This window comes from Trachurus japonicus, chromosome 24 (assembly GCF_045865225.1).
Source record: "Trachurus japonicus isolate A0001 chromosome 24, Traja_1.0".
Classification (NCBI taxonomy): Eukaryota; Metazoa; Chordata; class Actinopteri; order Carangiformes; family Carangidae; genus Trachurus; species Trachurus japonicus.
Window position 1 is genome coordinate 7171007 of NC_140930.1, and position 21415 is coordinate 7192421.

General features: G+C 44.0%; 1 protein-coding gene across 2 annotated transcripts in view; it reads left to right on the forward strand.

The window, feature by feature from the left end:
• igf2r (insulin-like growth factor 2 receptor) overlaps positions 1-21415 on the forward strand; it is a 74855-nt gene that overhangs the window by 27671 nt on the left and 25769 nt on the right. For both annotated transcript variants that reach the window (XM_085770472.1, XM_085770471.1), the window contains exons 13-29: positions 143-298; positions 431-568; positions 1774-1918; positions 2663-2831; positions 4015-4130; positions 5434-5593; positions 6630-6809; positions 7401-7496; positions 8095-8196; positions 10004-10166; positions 12033-12209; positions 12320-12466; positions 18688-18866; positions 19597-19684; positions 19771-19980; positions 20083-20213; positions 21281-21384. In XM_085770472.1, the coding sequence (XP_085626598.1) occupies positions 143-298; positions 431-568; positions 1774-1918; positions 2663-2831; positions 4015-4130; positions 5434-5593; positions 6630-6809; positions 7401-7496; positions 8095-8196; positions 10004-10166; positions 12033-12209; positions 12320-12466; positions 18688-18866; positions 19597-19684; positions 19771-19980; positions 20083-20213; positions 21281-21384 (2461 nt within the window). The remainder of the gene's footprint in view (positions 1-142; positions 299-430; positions 569-1773; positions 1919-2662; positions 2832-4014; positions 4131-5433; positions 5594-6629; positions 6810-7400; positions 7497-8094; positions 8197-10003; positions 10167-12032; positions 12210-12319; positions 12467-18687; positions 18867-19596; positions 19685-19770; positions 19981-20082; positions 20214-21280; positions 21385-21415) is intronic.

A 21415-nucleotide genomic window follows, 5' to 3' on the forward strand; every position in this document is an offset into this window, starting at 1 on the left:
AATAAACTGGTTACAATACTGTGCATGCCATTTTGAATTTAGAAGCATTATAAAATGAAATCTTTTAATGGGTGAGATGATTGTTTATTATGATGAACTGATCTGTGTGTTTCGGTTGACGTGTCCGTCCGTCTGTCTCCAGATAAAGCTGGAGGAGCCGTCAGCCTGGGCAGCTTCCTCTCCTCTCCACAGAAAACCAAAATAGGGAACGACATCCGGCTGGTTTACACCGACGGAAGCTTCTGCTCCAACAAGAAGACGAGGATCCAAACCATCCTGACCCTCAAGTGTAAACCAGGTGGGTCGCACGGAGAGATACGAAGCTTTCACATAGATTACATAGATGTTTCCACCCAGCTGACTCTCTCTGCTTTCTGTTTCCCTCCTTTCCCTCCTCTTCCTCCTTGTTTTCCTCCTTGTTTCCTCTCAGGAGACGTGGAGAGCGCTCCTGTGCTTCGCTCCGTGTCGCCTGATGGATGCGTCTATGAGGTGGAGTGGTACACCTCCGCCGCCTGCGTCCTGTCCAAAACACAGGGAGACGACTGCAAGGTGGAGGATCCTCTGGCCGGTACGACGCACACACACACACACACACACACATTTATACACACACACACACACAGAGCAGTTTGATGTCTCCTTCTCGTTTCCTCCGGCTGCTTCGTCACTTCCTGAGCTCTTGGGAGCGTCTCACAGTGATATTGATCATCTGTTACTATGACAGTTATTGTCTTACAGTAGATGAGTCGGTTATTTTCCTGTGTTATCTGACCGACAGTCAAAAAAAACAACATTTATAGATTTTTTACAACCAAATCAAACGGAGAGAAGCAGCAGATCTTCACATCTTTGAAGCAGAATAGAAAACAATAGTCTGGATGGTCATTGTACACAAATTGGACAGTGTACTTGAAACTACTTAAAAACAACAACTACTAGGCCCATAATAAATAATGAATAAAAATGAGGAATAAATCATCAGGAATAGGGACACACTCATATTGTTGTTAGTAAATAGAAAAATTGATGAAAAATGTAGAAATGGTCCTTTAGTGCAGCAGGAACCAGAGGAGAGTTTCCACTCCTGCTGGAAAAATACTGTCAGTTCATTGTCAAACCAAATAATGCATTTTTTATTTTATATTTTAGAATTAAAAAGCTGTTCAAGCTGTTTAAGATGTTAAAGATCTAATGAGTCTGATTCAGTTTAAGATGCGAGTCTTTGTGGAGCTGATGTTAGTTTAACCAAAGATTCAAGGAGCAGACTTCTTATTTGTAGCCGTCACTCTCAGTCACACACTCGGATCTACCTTTATCAATAGTTTTAGTATTGACCAGCAGCTTTTAACAGACCACATCCAGGCTTGGACTCACACAGTAGCCATGTTTACATGGACACAAATAATCGGAATAAAAGCCAATCCAAGTAAAACTGCGTTATGCCGTTTACAACAAATTTGACCGGCAAAACTTCACTGCTCATGTCACAGTGAATTCATTTTGATTAACTGCTTGATGCATGAACATCACCTGACGTTACAGTAAAAGCTCAGATCCAAGAACATTTCTGGCATTTGCCTTGAGTTCAGTTTATCTCCTCCACAGCACCACCTGCTGGTGAGTTCATGTCACTTCCACCTCTTAAATCCTTCCAGATCTCCTGAGCTCACATGTGAATCATTGAAGAGGCTCCTGGTTCCTCCTCGTTCACCTCTGAACCCTAACTGACTCTAACTCTGACCTGTGTCTGCTCTGCTCTGCTCTGCTCCACAGGTTTCTCCTTCAACCTGTCGCCTCTCACCAAACACGACGGCTTCTACAACCTGACCAGCGGACACTACGACTACTTCATCAACGTCTGTGGCCCCGTCAAAGGAAACTGCCCCGAGAAGGCCGGAGCCTGCCAGGTGGAGAAGAGGTGGGGATAAAAGACCACACGCAAAACTCCAATATAACATAACATAACATAACATAACATAACATAACATAACATAACATAACATAACATAACATAACATAACATAACATAACATAACATAACATAACATAACATAACATAACATAACAACTTTAGTTATATAGAACCTTAAAAAACACAAGTTTACAAAGATAAGTCACAAACCAGTGTCATAAAACCATAGGAGATGACAGCAACACAGGTAATATGAGACCACATTAAAATGAAGGATGCAGTTAAGTAGATAGAATAAATAAAATGAGGGTGATAGAAAGAGATAAGATGAGAAAAGATTGGATAAAAAGAGCTGAAACAGAAGAAGGTGTAAAATTAAAACTAAAAGCATCAGAGTAAAAACTGCAAGATAAAATAGAGCAATAGAGAATCTAAAAGTAGAACGGGGAACTAAACCGACTAAGAGAGTAAGGGTACATTAAGACAGGGAATAAAAATGTTAGGAAACAAATAGAAGTGATAAAAAGACGAGGATGACATTAACTGAAATCAAGTTTGTGAAAGTGGGTTTTAAGAAGAAGACGTCAGGAAGCGCAACAACTCAAATCTAATGTCGGCCTGAGAAGATAAACAGAGGGAGATGTAGAATCTGTTAAAACACAGAGACAGAATCTTTCCTCTTCCTCTCTCTGACGACACCGGTGACATCCAGGCCTGATTGAATTTTCCTCGTCTGTGTTTCCTCGTCAGCTCCTGGAGTCTGGGACAGGCCAACTCCCGGCTGTCGTACTACGACGGCCTGATCCAGCTCACCTACAGCAACGGGTCCCAGTACAACAACAAGGAGCACACGCTCAGGTCCACGCACATCTCCTTCCTCTGTGACCCCGAGGCCGGAGCCGGAAACCCGGAGTTCCAGGTGAACTCCTGCCTTCATCCTCCTCTTCCCTCCTACTGTTTCAACTGTGTCTCTAGATATTTAACAGTGTATTTGTTCCTGTTTGTACACAGCGTTTCTGCACTTTGTATCTTTGTAAACCTGTTTCTGAGCTACCAAATATTCTCCAATAAGAGCCCAGGTTTTTTTTTTTTACTTCACCTGCTGAACTGACCCAGCTTATATTATGTATGGGACAGGCTTTGATTTAATTTAGAACAAATCTTCTGCTCAGCAAAGATGGAAAATCCTCTCAAATGGTTCTGTTGTTACTGTTTTAAAAGAGTTAGAACAGAAGGAGAGAGTCGGGTCCAGAGCAGCATCATTCAGATTAAAGTTATGATAAATAAATGTTTTTCTCCGGCCATTGTTGATCATTGTTGATCCGTGAGCCGTTCGGATCACTCTCAACGGATCGGCACGCAAGTTGTCGGCCGATCGGTTGATGGGAAAAATCGACAGCCTTGGGTCAGGTCGGACCACGGGTTTCCTTTTTTTTATTTTGGCTGCATTTGGGCTTCAACATCCGCGGATCGGGCAGAGTCAGGTCTTTATTTTCAGGACGGTTGTCAACTCGAGCATGAATGAAGCAGAAGCAGCTTAGAAAGAGCTTAAACAGGCGACCGCGGGCTTTGAGAGGTTTTGTACATTCACAAGAACTTGTAGAAAATAGAAACTAGGGCTGGGACGATATGCTTTTCTCCCGATTCGATTCCTTTACGATTTTTTGGCAGCAACCGTCCTCTCAATCGACAATAGAGTATTAGAGTATCGATTCAATAGAGTGTTTTAACCTTATCAGTTAACGGTTATTAATCTGTTAACGAGCATTGGTTATCTTAGGTCACTGCAACGCTCTGTACGGAAGCCTGTGAGGGCGCGCAGAGAAACGGAGGAAAAATCAAATTTTGAAGTGTATGAATAGTACAGGACTTTACGGTAAATACTGACACATTTAAAGTATATTTTCTTGGCTTTTTGCCTTTTATTGATAGTGTAGTGAGGAGAGACAGGAAATGAGGAGGCAGAGAGAGAGGGAAGGACATCGATACAGGACCGGCTGCAGCGAGGACTACAGCCTCTGATGTTGTGCCTTCTCTACCAACTGAGCTAAACCCTAACGCCCCAATATTAACACATTTAAATCTTGTGTTTGTGAATCCAGATTGAAGACAACTACACCTATAACTTCCGCTGGTATACGTCCTACGCGTGTCCTGAACGGCCCCATGAGTGCATGGTGACCGACCCCACCAGTCTGGAGCAGTACGACTTGTCCAGGTAACTCCCGCCTGCTTCTGTTCTGTTCCACAGCACGTTAACATGTATATTAAGTTCAAGTTCAAGTTCAAGTTCAAGTTTATTTGTCATATACATTAAAAAGCACAATGTACAGTCAATGCATTGAAATGTAGTCTGCCCTGGCTCACTCTCAACCCTTAAAAAGTAAACAATATAAAAAAAACAATAAAAAAAACACATAATGACAGTAGCATCATATAAACAATAGCTGGGTTTCCATCCAAGTCGTATCGAATTTAAAAGCGGATTTTGTGAAAATGCGCAAAAAGCAAAGCGAATTTATGCCCGTTTCCATTCATTAGTGTTTTGCGATTATTGGGAGAGGAGGAGTGCACCGTGAGATTACGTCATAAGAGAGCGTGAATGTATCCAACAGTTGACACTCATCTGACACTCAACATCATGGACAATTTACGTACTTTCCGGACTATAGACGCACCTGTATAAGCCGCACCAGCTACATTTTAAAAGAAAATACATATATAGGCCGCACTTGAATATAAGCTGCAGGTTTTCATGTTGTAACATGAGATATTTACACAGAAAGACAGTAGGAACTGTGACAGTCCGCTCGCTTTTCCGCTGTTTTGGTTACGCTCCTCTCCTCCATGTGCATCTGTTTACATACGAAGCCGGTGAAAAATCAATAAGTTACATAACGATGTTACGGCGTGTGTTTGTGTAGTCTTAACCGTCATAAACAAAAGATTATGGGTTACGGAGCGCGTTTGTGTTGCAGTGCAGAGAGGAGAGCTGGGACACCGGGGCGTCGCTGGGTGAAGTCCAGCAGCTTCACCCACAAACTCTGCCTCAATTCGCATAATCTGTTTCCATCACAAAAACTCGCATTTCCTTTATTCGATACGCTGACAAATCCACCCCCTCCAAGCGTATAAACTTTTATGCGCATTTACTGCCTTTATTCGAATTTCTGGCGTTTCCATTCAAGTATTTATGCGCATTTTCACAAAATGCGCATAAGAAAAGGTGGATGGAAACCCAACTACTGACAAGTAAAAAACAAGCATGTACCATAAGAAGCATCAATAAATAAGTCAAACAATCAATGATCTGCGACCTACACGTTCATTCATTCCTACATTCACAATCATTCACACTCATTTAAAGCAGACATTATACAATATCAAGCCCCAATAAATACATCAATCAATCAATCATTCACACGGCCTTCACAGTCATGTGAATTATTGATTAGTGAATTATTATTAGTGAATTATTGATTGATTAGACGTTCACCTCCTCCTCCTCCTCCTCCATCCAGCCTGTCTCGCTCCAGCACCGGCAGCAACTGGCAGGCCATGGACCTGTCGGACACCAACAACCTGAAGAAGTACTACATCAACATCTGTCGGCCCATCAACGCCGTGCAGGGCTGCGACCGCCACGCGTCCGTGTGTCAGATGAAATACGTCACCCAGCAGGTCAGTAACCAACCAGAAAGTGTTTTTTTTTTATTCGGCATTGTCAGCCAATCAGAGGAGAGGAGGGTCTGAGCCTGATACTGTACATTAATAAACCCTCTGAGGTCTGAGGGTGTTGTTTTACTCTTTCACGTCTATCTCTGGAACGCCAAATGATAGCGACATAATTCGTTTTATATTAAAAGCGGAACACTTCGGCCTTTACAAAGATCCACTGGTGAGTCTGTAGTTCACACAGAAGCAGAGTAATCCTGCCTCAAACATCCATGTCCAATAGGAGACTCCTGCCCCATCACATGAGAGAGTTCATTTACATCAAGACGGTTGATGCTCTGTTGCTTTGTATGATCGCGGTTATCGGGAAATCAGCTGTAAATGCAATGCATAATACGTCGATTACCATTTACGCATTTTCACAAGCTAAGACCAAGACATGGGATCAAATCATATGGAAGGAGAAAGTTTGTTCACTGCAGCAAACTAGACAAAAAAATCCAGGGATGTGGTTCTCTTCCTCATTGCAGACACACATGCAGAGATACATTTTTGTAAATAATGTAAATAATATATTTTGTATCGTATTTAGAGCCCTTATTCTATTCCCCCCTAATCCCCAAGACCTCAAAGAAGAGTTATATAGAAGTTATATTCGTACACATATATTATAGAAGTAGTATAAATAGAAGTTTATAATAATTTTCTCTTTGTGTCCAACAAATATATGTGAAATGTATTTTATTTTTAATTTTCTGATCATATAGAGGGATTATCGGTCTACGTGACGTTCTACTGCGCATGTCAGCTGCAGAAAGAGCTGCGATCATGTCTTATTCTGCTGTTAGTTGCACTAATCCTTTTGATAAAAATAACAAAACGTGCAAGTTTTATAGAATACCATCAACTCGCACCCTTTTCAAGGCAAACAAGAGAGAAAATAGTACATTGGAGATTCATTTCAAGCTATTTTCCTACAACCGACGCCGGGCTCTGAGTGTCTGTGGCTTGTTAACTCGATCCTCTGCTGTCCGTCCTGCAGGGCTCTCCGAAGGAAGTCGTCGCCGTCAGCAACATGGGGATGTCCAAGCGAGGGCCGATCATCGAGAGCCGGGACCGGCTGCTGCTGGAGTTCACCGACGGCTCCATCTGCACGTCGGAGGAAGGCCAGAGCCTCACGCACACGACGCGCATCCACATGGTCTGCTCCAGAGGGACGGTGGTGAGTGGACACAGCTCAGGCATACTCAGTTTTCTTTTGCTTACAGAGGCTCCATACTTTGGAATTCCCATCTTCATGTTGTTAAATTATCTTCATCCCTCAATACTTTTAAGTTAAGACTGAAAGCTTACCTGTTAAATCAAAGTTCCTAATAGTTTCTTTTCCAGTATATTTGTCATTGGATCATTATCTCTTTACATGCTCATACACTCACTCAGTTAAATACAATTATTTTATATTTATACATACCCATGTTTTTATTTCTGACTTCTTTGAGTGTGTGCTATAAAATGGCACTTGTATTGCTTCCTTTTTTGTTGTTATTTTGTTGTTGCTTTCTCCTATTGTTGTGTTGATTTATCTTCTGAATGTGCATATTTCTTGGAGAGGTGCTTCTTATAAGCCCATGTAGGGTTTTTTAACCTCTCCTGCACTCACTATTCTTGTTTCATTTCTGTTTTTTGTAATTGTCGTTTTTTATGGTGCAAATAAATAAATACTAAATACTAAAATACAGGCAGTGAAGCGCAGCAACACTCAACGTTTCACACCTGTAACTTTCTGTGTGTGTGTGTGTGTTTGTGGTTCCAGGCCATGGGCCCTCGGTTCCTCATGTTCCAGAACTGCACCGCCTCCTTCATGTGGGAGACGCGGGCCGCCTGCGCCATCAGCACCACCAAGAACAGCGTGAGTTCAGTTCACCCACATGACAACTCTTATTACTGTCATTATCAGCATTGTGTTCACTGAGCAGCTCACGTCTCTGCCCCGCCGATCTCAAACCAACATGCACCGATAATTAAAGGTGATGAATCTACTTCTACGACTATAGGGATTATGGTGAGAGGAGGATCTGACTAAATGTTGAACTATCCCTCTAATTACTTATTTATTTGTTTATTTCGGGCATGTCAATTAAATCATCATCATCACACTTCATCTTAGTTCAAATAATACAATACACATGGCCGAAAGGGAAAGCGGGAGAAGCAAAAGCTTATCTAGTCCCGCCCCCATTACCCACAGAATAAAATCTTCATCATAATCTTTTCTTTTTACATTTTGACATAACATTTTCTTTTACTTATGACATTTTGACATAACATGTTACAGCAGTAGGTAGTATACAGAGCTGAAGTCTAGCTCTAGACAGTACATACAGATTACTTGTTTGCAGTCTGGGTGTGAAGAGGTTTTTAAGATATTCAGCAAAAACACACAACACGACCTTAACCTTTAAATGTCAAAAATGGTGAGAATAATTTTTATCTTTTTTGTTTTTCAGAACTGTTCTGTTGTCGACCCCGTCACCGGCTTTGAGTTGAACCTGCAGCCTCTGGCTTCAAAGGCCGGATACAAGACGGAGGGAAACGGAAAGGAGTTCCTGGTAATGACGATGTCCACAAACCGCAGTTCTCGTGTTTAGTTTAGTAGTTTAGTTGCCCGTGGAATTAAAGTTAGGGCTTTGTGTTATGTGTTTTGTGTTAACTCATTGAGTGCCATTGACGTATATATACGTCAATCAAAATCCAACGCTTGAGTGCCATTGACGTATATATACGTCAAATGCACTTTTCTGCGGCTGGTAAATGGGGACGCTGTTGCGCACACTGTGAGTAATTTTGGGGCTTCTGGGATGTGTAGAACGAACAAGACTGTAGATCAGAGCAAGAAGTGAAGAGGAAGGAGAAGACGAGCGCGATCGGTACAGAGATAAAAAAGTTGGGAAAAGTTTCTATTTCTAGAGGAAAACGACGGGCAGAGCCTGGAACAAGTGTAACGTGGAGCTGGAGGAAAGCTTAGCCACGGTGCTGTTAGCATAGCTCCAGCATGAAGTGATCAGAGGAGGCAGGAAAGGTAAACTCATCTAGATGATCAGCACCGAAATGCCGAAGCGAAAGCGGATCGCGGAGTCAGTTTCACCAGTTGCTCTGAAACCGACGTGACGACGAACCGAGAGATCAGCGCGGTGCGTCGCTGCCGTGGCCGCGTCCAGCAGAGAGGCTGAAGACGCCACGACGTCTCCCTCACTACTTCAGAGACGAGGGGAAGCAGCAGGAGGAGAAGGAGGGGAGGGGAGGGGCAGAGAGGGGGGGAGGGGAGGGAGGAGGAGGGGGTTAGGAGAGGGTGAGGGGGCAGCAACTGCAGGAGGAGCAGGAGAGCAGGCATCACTCTGCAGAGTAAGACTTGTTGTATTTTAGTTTTTTTTTTTTTGTACAATGAAAAAACATGTGAAATGAAATTTTCAGAGGTCTTACATGTTTTTGAAGCCAAAATTAAAACGGATAAATCACTGTTTTTCTAGAGAGACTCTCTTTCACAAAAATGCATTTTTCTCAGCTTTCTAGAAAAAAAGTGGTCTTTTAGGTGCAACCAGGCTCTATTCAACTTAAGATCAATTAAGAATGGAACAAGGTACAAACAAATGTTTTTTTCCCTAGTTAAATAGAGAGTCTCCTCTTTCCTTTGAGCTATTTTGTGTTTTCAGAGTCATAATACAAAATATTTTCTTGGTCTTAAAATATTACTCAAAATGCCCCGAAACGCTGGCACATGGCACTGACCATTTTATAAAAGGGCTGGCACTCAAAGAGTTAACTGGCTTCCTGTTTGTTTTAGAATTGATTTTAAACTTTTATTGTTTGTTTTTTATGCCATCAACGGCCTGGCTCCCTCCTACCTGTCAGAGATTTTAACTATCCGCGATCATGGCAGGGTCCTCCGTTCTTCCGGCCAGCTTCTGTTAGAGGTCCCAAGCTCTAGATACAAACAGTGGGGCAATCGTTCGTTTGCTGTTGCAGCTCCCAGGCTGTGGAACAGACTGCCACCCGACATTCGCACCATTACTGACCTCAGCCTTCGAAGCTAAAGACGCACTTTTTTAGATTAGCTTTTTACTCTGACTAGGGAAGTCCTGCTCTTAAGTGTACTTATTTTTTACCTGTTTTTATTCTACTGTATGCACTTTGAGAGGGCTTTTAACACCCTGCAGCACTAGTAGCACTTTCTTGTGTCTTCTTGCAGCACTGTGGCACTTTCCTGGATTTTTATGTATTGTTCTTTATGTATTATTTTTTATGTATTTTTTTATTGCCTTGATGTAAAGCACTTTGGGTACCGTCTGGCTACTGTAAAGTGCTATACAAATAAATGTTGATTGATTGATTGATTAACTGCTGTTTTCCTCGCTGCAGGTGAACATCTGCTCGGACGCGGGCGAGTGCGGACCGGGCATGGCCGGCTGCGAGCTGGAGGCCGGACGTCCCGTCAGCCCGGTGGGCGTGGAGAAGACGCTGCAGTACTCGACCGACGGGCTGCTCAAACTGACGTACAAGGGGCCGCTGGACGACCCCACAGGTAGAAACAAGGATGACACCATCATCATCAGCTCAGCGTCACTGCTGCTGGACGTCTCTCTTTTCATAAAGCAACAGGACCGAGGGTGAAACTTTGGGTTAAACATTGGAGGGGTGTTACGATCTCTGCCCATGTAATGATTTATTTTTTTAAGCAAAAAAAAGAGCATGTGTCCCAGTGCAAAATCATTAACTTTGATAAAAGGACCAGGCTAATTTACCTCTTTATTTTGGCATTCCCATATTAGTACCAGTAGTAAAACATATTTGTTTGTTAAAAAAGTTGTCTGTGAAAAAAGAAGTGGTTTTGAGGGATGTAAGCAGCAGCCTAAGATCCGCCCCGCTCCCATTATACGCTGCTGTGCCGATGCAGGGACAGACAGAACTACTGCAGAACAGGAGACATTAAAGCAGAAGTAAGTGATATATTTGTGTTAATATAAGTCTTAAATAGTTATATCTTCCGACAGCAATCACTTACATAGAGTGTTTGGTCTGAAACACGGGTCTGTCAGTCACTCTGCTCTGCTCTGAGCCGAAGAGAAAACATTTCTCGTATCCTACAGTTTTTATCCAATGAGGAGAGAGAACGGCATGCAGGGCTGTGTGTGTAGCCAAGGGACGCCGTGAATGTGGCGACGTAGCGACGAGGACTGTTATGGTGCGTTCAAGGCAACTCGTATTTTTCAGACCGTGAAGTGGTACCAGTTCGATCTGGTACGAGTTCACGGGTCGGAAGTTACGAGTGGCCGTTATAGTGACTTTCACCGGTAAAACAGGTCGGAAAAACACGAGTGGGTTGCCTGGAACGCTACAAAGTCGTAAGTTGTGACTTGAAGCTGTAATTTACGATTTCAAAAGCCTGCCTGGAACGCAGCATTAGCGAAAACGACCGGACCACTTACTTCTGCTTTAATAAGAAAATCTTCTGATTCATTCTGTTAGAGCTGAAATATTAGGAAACTAGAGCCCCAGGTTGAATTTGCCCAGAACTTTCCTTTAAATCCTACCAGCACATTGATTCTGTGGCGTCCTCCTGTAGCAGGGTTCCCATGCATCTTGGAAAACCTGGAAAATCTGGAAAATGGTTGACCAATTTTCCAGTCACGGAAAACACATGGAAAACGCTAAGGATTTCTTTTCTGAAGAAAACTAGAGACTTTGAGTTGATGAGTGTTTCCAGTGTTGGACCACGAACATGAGGGTTTACTCTGCTGAGTGACAGAGAGCTGGAGTGGGCGTGGTTTAAAAACAAAAGCAACATGTTTGTGTGTTGTTTTATGATACATTTTTCATAATTTGTAAGCATGTAAGAGATTATTTCATAAATAAACCAGAGCCACAGACTGCACATCTTTAAATCAGACGTCTGGGGCTGAGAGAGGAATAAAGACGGAAACAAACTGATTAAATAAGGTGCAACTGTGGAAAACAACACTTCTCCAAAGCATGAATGGCACGGGGGATGTGTTCGTGTACTGTGTGATAACATGTTGTCAGACTGTAGCAGCTGAAAACGTCCTGAGAAACAGAGTGGGAACCCTGATATTTACTTTACCTCTAGCAAAATAGCAACCAGCTGCACATTGTCACGTTATTAAAAATATGACATTTGGTTGCTTGCAAATAAAATTAAATCAGTAAAAACGACAACTTCTTCATACCAGCTTGTAGATATAGTATTTAGGAGGTTTTCTTTTATTTTACTTTTATTTGCTCTTGCTTTTAACTCTGTTTTTAGTGTTTGTTTGTTTTATGCTTCTCTTTTTTTTAAAAATGTTTTGCCTTGGTATGAAATGCGCTATATAAATAAAGATGCCTTGCCTTGCCTTGCCTATAACCATTGGTTATAACGTCTCCTCCTCAGCCACCCGCGACACCTTCACCATCAACTTCGTGTGCGACCGGACCTCCTACCCCGGATCTCTGAAGCTGCTGCGCGAGGACCTGAGCTCGTTCCCCAACCACGTGGTCCACGACGCCCTGTTCGAGTTCTCCACCGCTCTGGCCTGCATCCCCGCGCCGGTGGCCTGCGAGTTCACCGGTAACGACACACAACACATACAACACAACACACACACACAGCTGAGATGAACATGTACGTGTATGTAGAAGTCAGTGTTAGTTAATGAATTACTCTCTGTTGAACCCTAGACACCCACGGGAACAAGTACGACCTGAGCCACCTCATCAGGAACGGAGACGACAGCCCCTGGATCGCCATAGATACCGATACGGTCAAATCACGGCGCTTCTACATCAACGTGTGCAAACCCCTCCCCCCCGTGTCCGACTGTCCAGGTCAGCACACACACACACACGCACACACACACTGCTCATACAGTAAATAAATGGAGGTTGTAATTTTAGATTTTTAGATTTTATTCATTTGCACAGTTAAAAATTACACAAGTAAAAGCAACAATTTAACAATTTAAAGTGCAGAAGAGGCGAAAACTCAAGGAGCTCATCAGGTGCCTCCACCTATAATTACCGTAACAATAAAATATAATATCATACTAAAGAAAACAAAATATACAAATGAGCAATCAGAAATATATAGATGATAGAAATAAATGAAAATTTACAAGGAAATTACACAAAAAAATAATGATCGAAATATAAGAATAACAATAAAGAGTACAATTTAAAAATTAAGAAACAAACAAACAAAAAACAACGACTAAAGAACAAACCATCAGCTGTGTTTACCGTTTCAAGTGTCAATAGTTCTGATGGTTAGACAGATGAATTAGTCCCTAACACATCCTAAAGTTTGACATGTCAGAGTTTTTCAGAAGAGGAACTTGTTTTTTTCCGACTTCCGAGTTGTAATGAACGCACCATCAGTGTCGGGAGTCACAGCTGTAATCTCGTCCCTCTGCAGCCTGTCTGTCTCTCTGCCGGTGCCGCGGTCACACTGTGTGTTACAGGATTGATTAACGTAATGTACGGATTGTCGAGTCCTTCTGACCTCAGTTTGTTTTGATACTACATGTTTTACCCGGTTTCTCTGTGTCCGCGACCACCGCTATCCTTCATCACGTTGAGGGATGTTTGATTTGCCACTCGCAGTCCGAGCAGGAGCGTTGTCCAGGGCAACGTGACATAAACGCATACCCTGGCTCACAATGGCTACTAAAAATCATCCTTGTGGGAAATAAATAAAGGTATTTGTTTTACACCTACCCTATTTTTTTGGGTGGTTTAGCTCTTTTGTTTGAAACGGGAAAAAGTCGCAAATTTGCTGCTATCTAAAAAAAATAATAATGATAATTAAAGCCGCAAGCGGCGATGATCGGCCCTCGCTCGACCCATGCGACCGCGGGGGCCTGAGGCGTGCGGGGGCCGTGGCGCGAAGGTGAAAGGGAGAAAAAACCTGGAAGGAGGCCAAAAATGCAATGTTTCGTTCATCCACCAGGGGGCAGTCACCGCATGTGGTGTGGTGCGTTCAGGGGCGGCCCCTCATCACTCATGTGAAGTTTGGAGTGAATCGGACAAAGCATGAAGGAATTATGAGCAGTTAAAGGTTCGTCCACCAGGGGGCAGTAATGGGATGCGTGCAGGTGTGTTCAGGGTCAGCCCCTCATCACACATGTGAAGTTTCGTGGAAATCGGACAATGTTGATGTAAAATATGGCACTTCCTGTTTCCACTAGGGGGCGAATGAGTGAGATTGTCTACGAGCATATGGAAACGTTGAGGTCGTGACCCTGGACCTGTGTACCAATTTTCATGTTAATACGAGTTCAATAAAGCCATCCAAAGGGCAAACGTATTATCATAGCGAGGAATGTTAGCCACGCCCCCACAGGGACGCCATTACTCGTAGCTTCACAGTCTTCATAATGTAGCTTCACCAACTGGTTCTGCATGTTTTAGAAGTGGAATGAAGTTGATGGGGCAAAGTATGTACATTTTCCAAATTTTAGTTCACTTCCTGTTCCCACCGGGGGGCGCTATGAGTTACGTGGGAAGTTAATATATTGTGACGTTCAGGGCGGAGCCTTCATCATGTCCAGCAAGTTTGAAGTTGATTGGATGAAGTATGTGGGCGTGAGAGCCACTCGTATGGACATGGCGAGCACGTCAAAGTCTGTTGAGCGCTGGCAGCCACGCCCTTTGACCTACGGACTCACGGAGCACAAGATAAGCTCAGCTAGGTCTGGTGATGTGGTGTACCTAATTTCAACTTGATCGGGCGAATGCTGTGGGAGGAGTTAAGTTTAGGCGGGAAAAATCAAAACCAAAATGGCCGACTTCCTGTTCGGTTGAGGTCATGAGGTCAAGAGGATTTTTTGTATATCTGGGTATAATACATATGTGTACCGAATTTTGTGTGTGTACGACAAAGTAAGACGATTGCGATGCCATTGACACGTGTTTGTAGGGGGCGCTATTCGGTCATTTTGCGCCGCCCATGTGCGGCACCACCAAAATATCGAATTTCGGATCAGGCCGGACGTCCGGGCAAAAGTTCACGCATTTTCGAAGTCGGGAAAGGGGCCAAATTGGGGCATGAAGGCGACGGAATAATAATAAGAATAATTAAAGCCGCAAGCGGCGATGACGGGCCCTCGCTCACCCATGCGACCGCGGGGCCTGAGGCACGCCGGGGATGTGGCGCGAAGGTGAAAGGGAGAAAAAACCAGGAAGGAGGCAAAAAAAAAGTAATATTTCGTTCATCCACTAGGGGGCAGTAATGGGATGCGTGCAGGTGTGTTCAGGGTCAGTCCCTCATCACACATGTGAAGTTTGGAGTGAATCGGACAAAGCATGAGGGAGTTATGAGCAGTTAATGGTTCATCCACTAGGGGGCAGTAATGGTATGCGTGCAGGTGTGTTCAGGGTCAGTCCCTCATCACACATGTGAAGTTTGGAGTGAATCGGACAAAGCATGAGGGAGTTATGAGCAGTTAATGGTTCATCCACTAGGGGGCAGTAATGGGATGCGTGCAGGTGTGTTCAGGGTCAGTCCCTCATCACACATGTGAAGTTTGGAGTGAATCGGACAAAGCATGAGGGAGTTATGAGCAGTTAATGGTTCATCCACTAGGGGGCAGTAATGGTATGCGTGCAGGTGTGTTCAGGGTCAGTCCCTCATCACACATGTGAAGTTTCGTGGAAATCGGACAAAGCATGAGGGAGTTATCAGCAGTTAAAGGTTCGTCCACTAGGGGGCAGTAATGGGATGCGTGCAGGTGTGTTCAGGGTCAGTCCCTCATCACACATGTGAAGTTTCGTTGAAATTGGACAAAGTATGAGGGAGTTATGAGCAGTTAAAGGTTCGTCCACTAGGGGGCAGTAATGGGATGCGTACAGGTGCGTTCAGGGTCAGTCCCTCATCACACATGTGAAGTTTCTTGGAAATCGGACAAAGCATGAGGGAGTTATGAGCAGTTAAAGGTTCGTCCACTAGGGGGCAGTAATGGGATGCGTGCAGGTGTGTTCAGGGTCAGTCCCTCATCACACATGTGAAGTTTCGTGGAAATCGGACAATGTTGATGTAAAATATGGCACTTCCTGTTTCCACTAGGGGGCGAAAGGAGTGATATCGCCTATGAGTACATAGAAACGTTGAGGTCGTGACCCTGGACCTGTGTACCAATTTTCATGTTGATACGAGTTCAATAAAGCCACCCAAAGGGCAAACGTATTGTCATGGCGAGGAATGATAGCCACGCCCCCACACGGACGCCATTACTCGTAGCTTCACAGTCTTCATAATGTAGCTTCACCAACTGGTTCTGCATGTTTTAGAAGTGGAATGAAGTTGATGGGGCAAAGTATGTACATTTTCCAAATTTTAGTCCACTTCCTGTTACCACCGGGGGGCGCTATGAGTTACGTGGGAAGTTAATATATCGGGACGTTCAGGGCGGAGCCATCATCATGTCCAGCAAGTTTGAAGTTGATTGGATGAAGTATGTGGGCGTGAGAGCCACTCGTATGGACATGGCGAGCACGCCAAAGTGAATTGAGCGCTGACAGCCACGCCCTTTGACCTACGGACTCACGGAGCACAAGATAAGCTCAGCTAGGTCTGGAGATGTGGTATACCTAATTTGAACTTGATCGGGCGAACGCTCTGGGAGGAGTTAATTTTAGGCGGGAAAAATCAAAACCAAAATGGCCGACTTCCTGTTGGGTTGAGGTCATGAGGTCAAGAGGCTTTTTTGCATATCTGGGTATAATACATATGTGTACCAAATTTCGTGAGCGTAGGACAAAGTTAGCAAAATTCCCTATGGGCATTTTTGGACATTGTAGGGGGCGCTATTCCGCCATTTTGCGTCGACCGTGTGCGACCACTCAAAAATATCGAATTTCGGATCCGGCCGGACGCCCATGCAAAAGTAGACGCGTTTTCGCCTTTGGGAAAGGGGTCAAAATGGGGTTTTAAGAACGCAAGAATAAAGAATAATAATAAACAGCGCGATTTCAATAGGGCTTTCGCTGGGCGACTTGCAGTCGCCGCTCGGGCCCTAATTAAAGCCGCAAGCGGCGATGGCGGGCCCTCGCTCGCCCATGCCACCGCGTGGCCTGAGGCACGCCGGGGCTGTGGCGCGGAGCAGAAATGGAGAAAAAACCTGGAAGGAGGCCAAAATTGCAATGTTTCGTTCATCCACCAGGGGGCAGTCACCGCATGTGGTGTGGTGCGTTCAGGGGCGGCCCCTCATCACTCATGTGAAGTTTGGAGTGAATCGGACAAAGCATGAGGGAGTTATGAGCAGTTGATGGTTCGTCCACCAGGGGGCAGTAATGGGATGCGTGCAGGTGTGTTCAGGGTCAGTCCCTCATCACACATGTGAAGTTTCGTGGAAATCGGACAATGTTGATGTAAAATATGGCACTTCCTGTTTCCACTAGGGGGCGAATGAGTGAGATCGCCTATGAGTACATAGAAACGTTGAGGTCGTGACCCTGGACCTGTGTACCAATTTTCATGTTGATACGAGTTCAATAAAGCCATCCAAAGGGCAAACGTATTGTCATAGCGAGGAATGTTAGCCACGCCCCCACAGGGACGCCATTACGCGTAGCTTCACAGCGTTCATAATGTAACTTCACCAACTGGTTCTGCATGTTGTAGAAGTGGAATGAAGTTGATGGGGCAAAGTATGTACATTTTCCAAATTTTAGTACACTTCCTGTTACCACCGGGGGGCGCTATGAGTTACGTAGGAAGTTAATATATCGGGACGTTCAGGGCGGAGTCATCGTCATGTCCAGCAAGTTTGAAGTTGATTGGATGAAGTATGTGGGCGTGAGAGCCACACGTATGGACATGGCGAGAACGCCAAAGTGAATTGAGCGCTGGCAGCCACGCCCTTTGACCTACGGACTCACGGAGCACAAGATAAGCTCAGCGAGGTCTGGAGATGTGGTGTACCTAATTTCAACTTGATCGGGCGAACGCTCTGGGAGGAGTTAATTTTAGGCGGGAAAAATCAAAACCAAAATGGCCGACTTCCTGTTGGGTTGAGGTCATGAGGTCAAGAGGCTTTTTTGCATATTTGGGTATAATACATATGTGTACCAAATTTTGTGAGCGTAGGACAAAGTTAGCAAAATTCCCTATGGGCATTTTTGGACTTTGTAGGGGGCGCTATTCCGCCATTTTGCGTCGACCGTGTGCGACCACCCAAAAATATCAAATTTCGGATCCGGCCGGACGCCCATGCAAAAGTAGACGCGTTTTCGCCTTTGGGAAAGGGGTCAAAATGGCATTTTAAGACCGCAAGAATAATAATAATAAACAGCGCGATTTCAATAGGGCTTTCGCTGGGCGACTTGCAGTCGCCGCTCGGGCCCTAATAAACAGCACAATTTCAATAGGCCTTCGCCGGGCGAGTGCTACTCGCCGCTCGGGCCTAAAAAAAAGGTTCGACGATCAGTCGACTACGGCAAAATCTGACGAATCAGATTCGACTATGAAAATCCTTAGTCGAAAACAGCCCTAGATATTAGATACATGAATAGATACTTGAAAATATAGGAGAGTGTTTCTTTCTTGCTGTTTTTTTTAACAATTTACAAGATTAAATTATTATCTGATGCATGAGGAGCTGCAATGAAAAGCGGATTATTCAACTCAGAGCAGATGAATCAACAACTATTTTAACAATCAATTTATCATTTCAGTCATTTTTTGAAGCTCAAATAAAACGTTTTCTGCTTCCTGCTTCCTCTGCCTCAGAGCATTTGTTTTTTGTTTCTTTTATCATATATGATAAAATCTTCAAGTCCCTCCCTCCCTTTGGACTCCTGAGAAGTTATTAAAAACTATTTTTATTGCACATAAAGCATGACAGTGGGACCGATTACTGCTGCATGCATTGATAATCTTACTGTATGTGTGGTTTTTCATTCATAGCAACAGATTGTTTTTTAGCCAGAATTCAGTCCAGACGCAGAACAACAACAGCGTGACATCAAAACTTCAATTATGATAAAAGGGGAGTGATTAAACTGTGACTTTTTCCTTCCTGACTGTGTTTGTGTTGTCCTCCTCGGTGCAGCGGGGCCTCTGGGAGCCTGCGGGCTGATCGATGGGAAGAGCTACAACCTGGGCTACGTCCAGTCCACGCCGCAGGTGGCCGAGAGCGGCTCCATCAGCATCAGCTACCAGAACGGGGACCGCTGTGGAGCCGCGTCCCGCTACTCCACACGCATCATCCTGGAGTGTGACGACAACCCTGTGAGTCGATGGAAACGGTTACACGAGTTTGAGTTGGGCGTCTTGTCGGAGTTCGGTCCTTGACCCAACTCACATGCAGCAGGGAAAATCGAATAGTTGATGGAAACATGTCTGGACACACCTTCTCATTCAATGGTTTCACTTCATCTTTCTCACTTTTCATACTTAGATTCATACTTAAAGGAGACATATTATGGAAATATCACTTTTTGAAGGCTCTTTAACATATATTTAGGTGTTTGTCATGTGAGAATTGACAAAATAAAATGTAATTTTCAGGCTCCCTAGGTTGAAATCCATGTGGTTTTAAGAGCTGTTCCCTCAGTTGTCTTCTAGTAATGTAACTAGGATTCAAATTTGCATAATACCACCCCTACCCTCTTTTTTCATATATGTATATAATACACGTCTTCTTGCTTGACACATCAGGCACAGGCACGTTTCTTGGCCGGGTCCAGGTTGGCCTCTCTGCTTCGCTTTGTGCCATCGCTACTGTTGGGAAACATGCACACACATGCATCGTCCGGTTTCAGTCAGAGGAAGGCGTTTACATCAGTTTCCAATTGCATTATTTGGGTGTTTTTGTCAGATCTGGAGAACGCATTTACATGAACTTAAATCGTCCAGTTAAAAACGGATTTAGGCCAAAACTGTTTTTTTTTTTCAGCTGTCATGTTAAGGTGGTAGTGTGACAGTGATAACATGATGCTGCGATGTTTCATCTCTGCAGGGTTCCCCCATGTTCGACCGCCAGGACGGTTGTGAGTACGTGTTTGTGTGGAGGACGTCTCAGGCCTGTCCCGTCATGGCGGCTCAAGGTGAAAACACGTCTCAGTCTTTACAAAGCCGTGAGAAATAAAATAAAGTCTGCAGTGTTTTTATTTAAACGACCGTCTCTTCTTAGGCAAAGAGTGCCGGGTGCGTGACCAACGGAGCGGCTACGAGTTCGACCTGAGCTCCCTGAAGGGAAGAGACTACGCCGTCCCCAACGGGAAGTACACCTACCACCTGTCTGTGTGCGACGGGCTGAAGAGAGGCGTCTGCACGCACGCCGTCACGGGCAGCGACACGGTGTCGTCCTGCCAGGCCGACGGAGACAAGCACAAGATCGCAGGTCAGCGAATCGGCCCCATGTTCTGCTCTGTTGTCCAGCGTTTGTGCGCTTTTGTTTACTGTTGTGTGTGTGTGTGTTTCACGTTGATGTGTCTGCACGCAGGGATGGCGAACCAGTTCCTGAGCTACGTGGGAGACCAGCTCATCCTGAACTACACCGACGGAGAGACCTGCCATAAGATTTACAACAGATCCACAGAGATTTACTTCTCCTGCCACCCCGACAAGAACCCTGTGAGTCTGACACACAGACAGAGCAAATCAGCTGATCTCAGTTATAGAAAAGTTATATTTTATTGCTTTTTTCCACCAGTGTGTCTGTTATAACTAGGAATGTCCTCGGCTAATGATTTTTGAATCTGATTCGTCACTCGTCAGGTTTTGCCTTTAGTTTCCTAATTGTCGAATCATGTTGTTATTTCCCTCATTGATTCATGATCTCATTTGCATCCAGTGTTAATTTTGTCAACAAAAACTTAAACGACCCTTTATTCTGTGACTAGTTTGTAATGTGAACGTAGATTTAAGAAGCACTGACGACAAAAACTAAAACAAAATCTCCGTTCATTATGAACTGACGAGTAAAAACGATTAAAACAACAATCTGCATTAGTACAACCATCCTAAATGCCTTGATTGTTTTCCTTTTTAACCAGTTAATTATCTTATATTAACTCAAATTCAAACTCTCGGTCAGTGTTACAACCTGGCTCAAACGGCCACAACAAAAGCTCTGCTCTGCCCGACTGAGAAAGACCCAGGCAGTACACTGTTGTGAATGAGGGACAATTAATCAGTGTAGAAGAGAAGTCCTGTCTTAAAATGATAGACCAGTACAATATAAAGTAAAAATTTACAATGCATCAGCTGGTCGGAAAAAAAGTTTTTGCTACCATGACAAACATCCTTTTGCAAAATCTATTACAGTATAACAAAACTGTCAAATTACATCAAAAGACTAAAATGAGACTAAAACTAAAACTGATTTCCACGGACTAAATTTTAACCAAAACAAAACTAAAAGACTCAAATGTAACTTTAACTAAAATCCAGTCTTTGGTGAGTAACTAAGACTAAAATAAAATAAAAAATTCTTGTCAAAATGAACACTGTTTGCATCTTTTTCCACTCCAGAGAGATGCAGATTGTTACTGGTCACTAGTTTGATAGTTTACCAGATAAATCAGACAAACCTACTGTAACTATTTCAGGGAAGTTGGAAATCAAACTTGATGTGACCCAGCTCTTCAGTGTTGTTGACGTCTGGTTGTTTGTGTGTGTTGTTGTTTTTCCCTTTTCAGGGAGAACCGACGTTCATCAAGGAGACGTCAGACTGCACCTACATGTTCAACTGGCCCACGGCTCTGGCCTGCATCCCCGTCAAAACCACCAGCTGCTCCTACAAGTAACTACGCTCTCCCTCCTCCTCCTCCTCC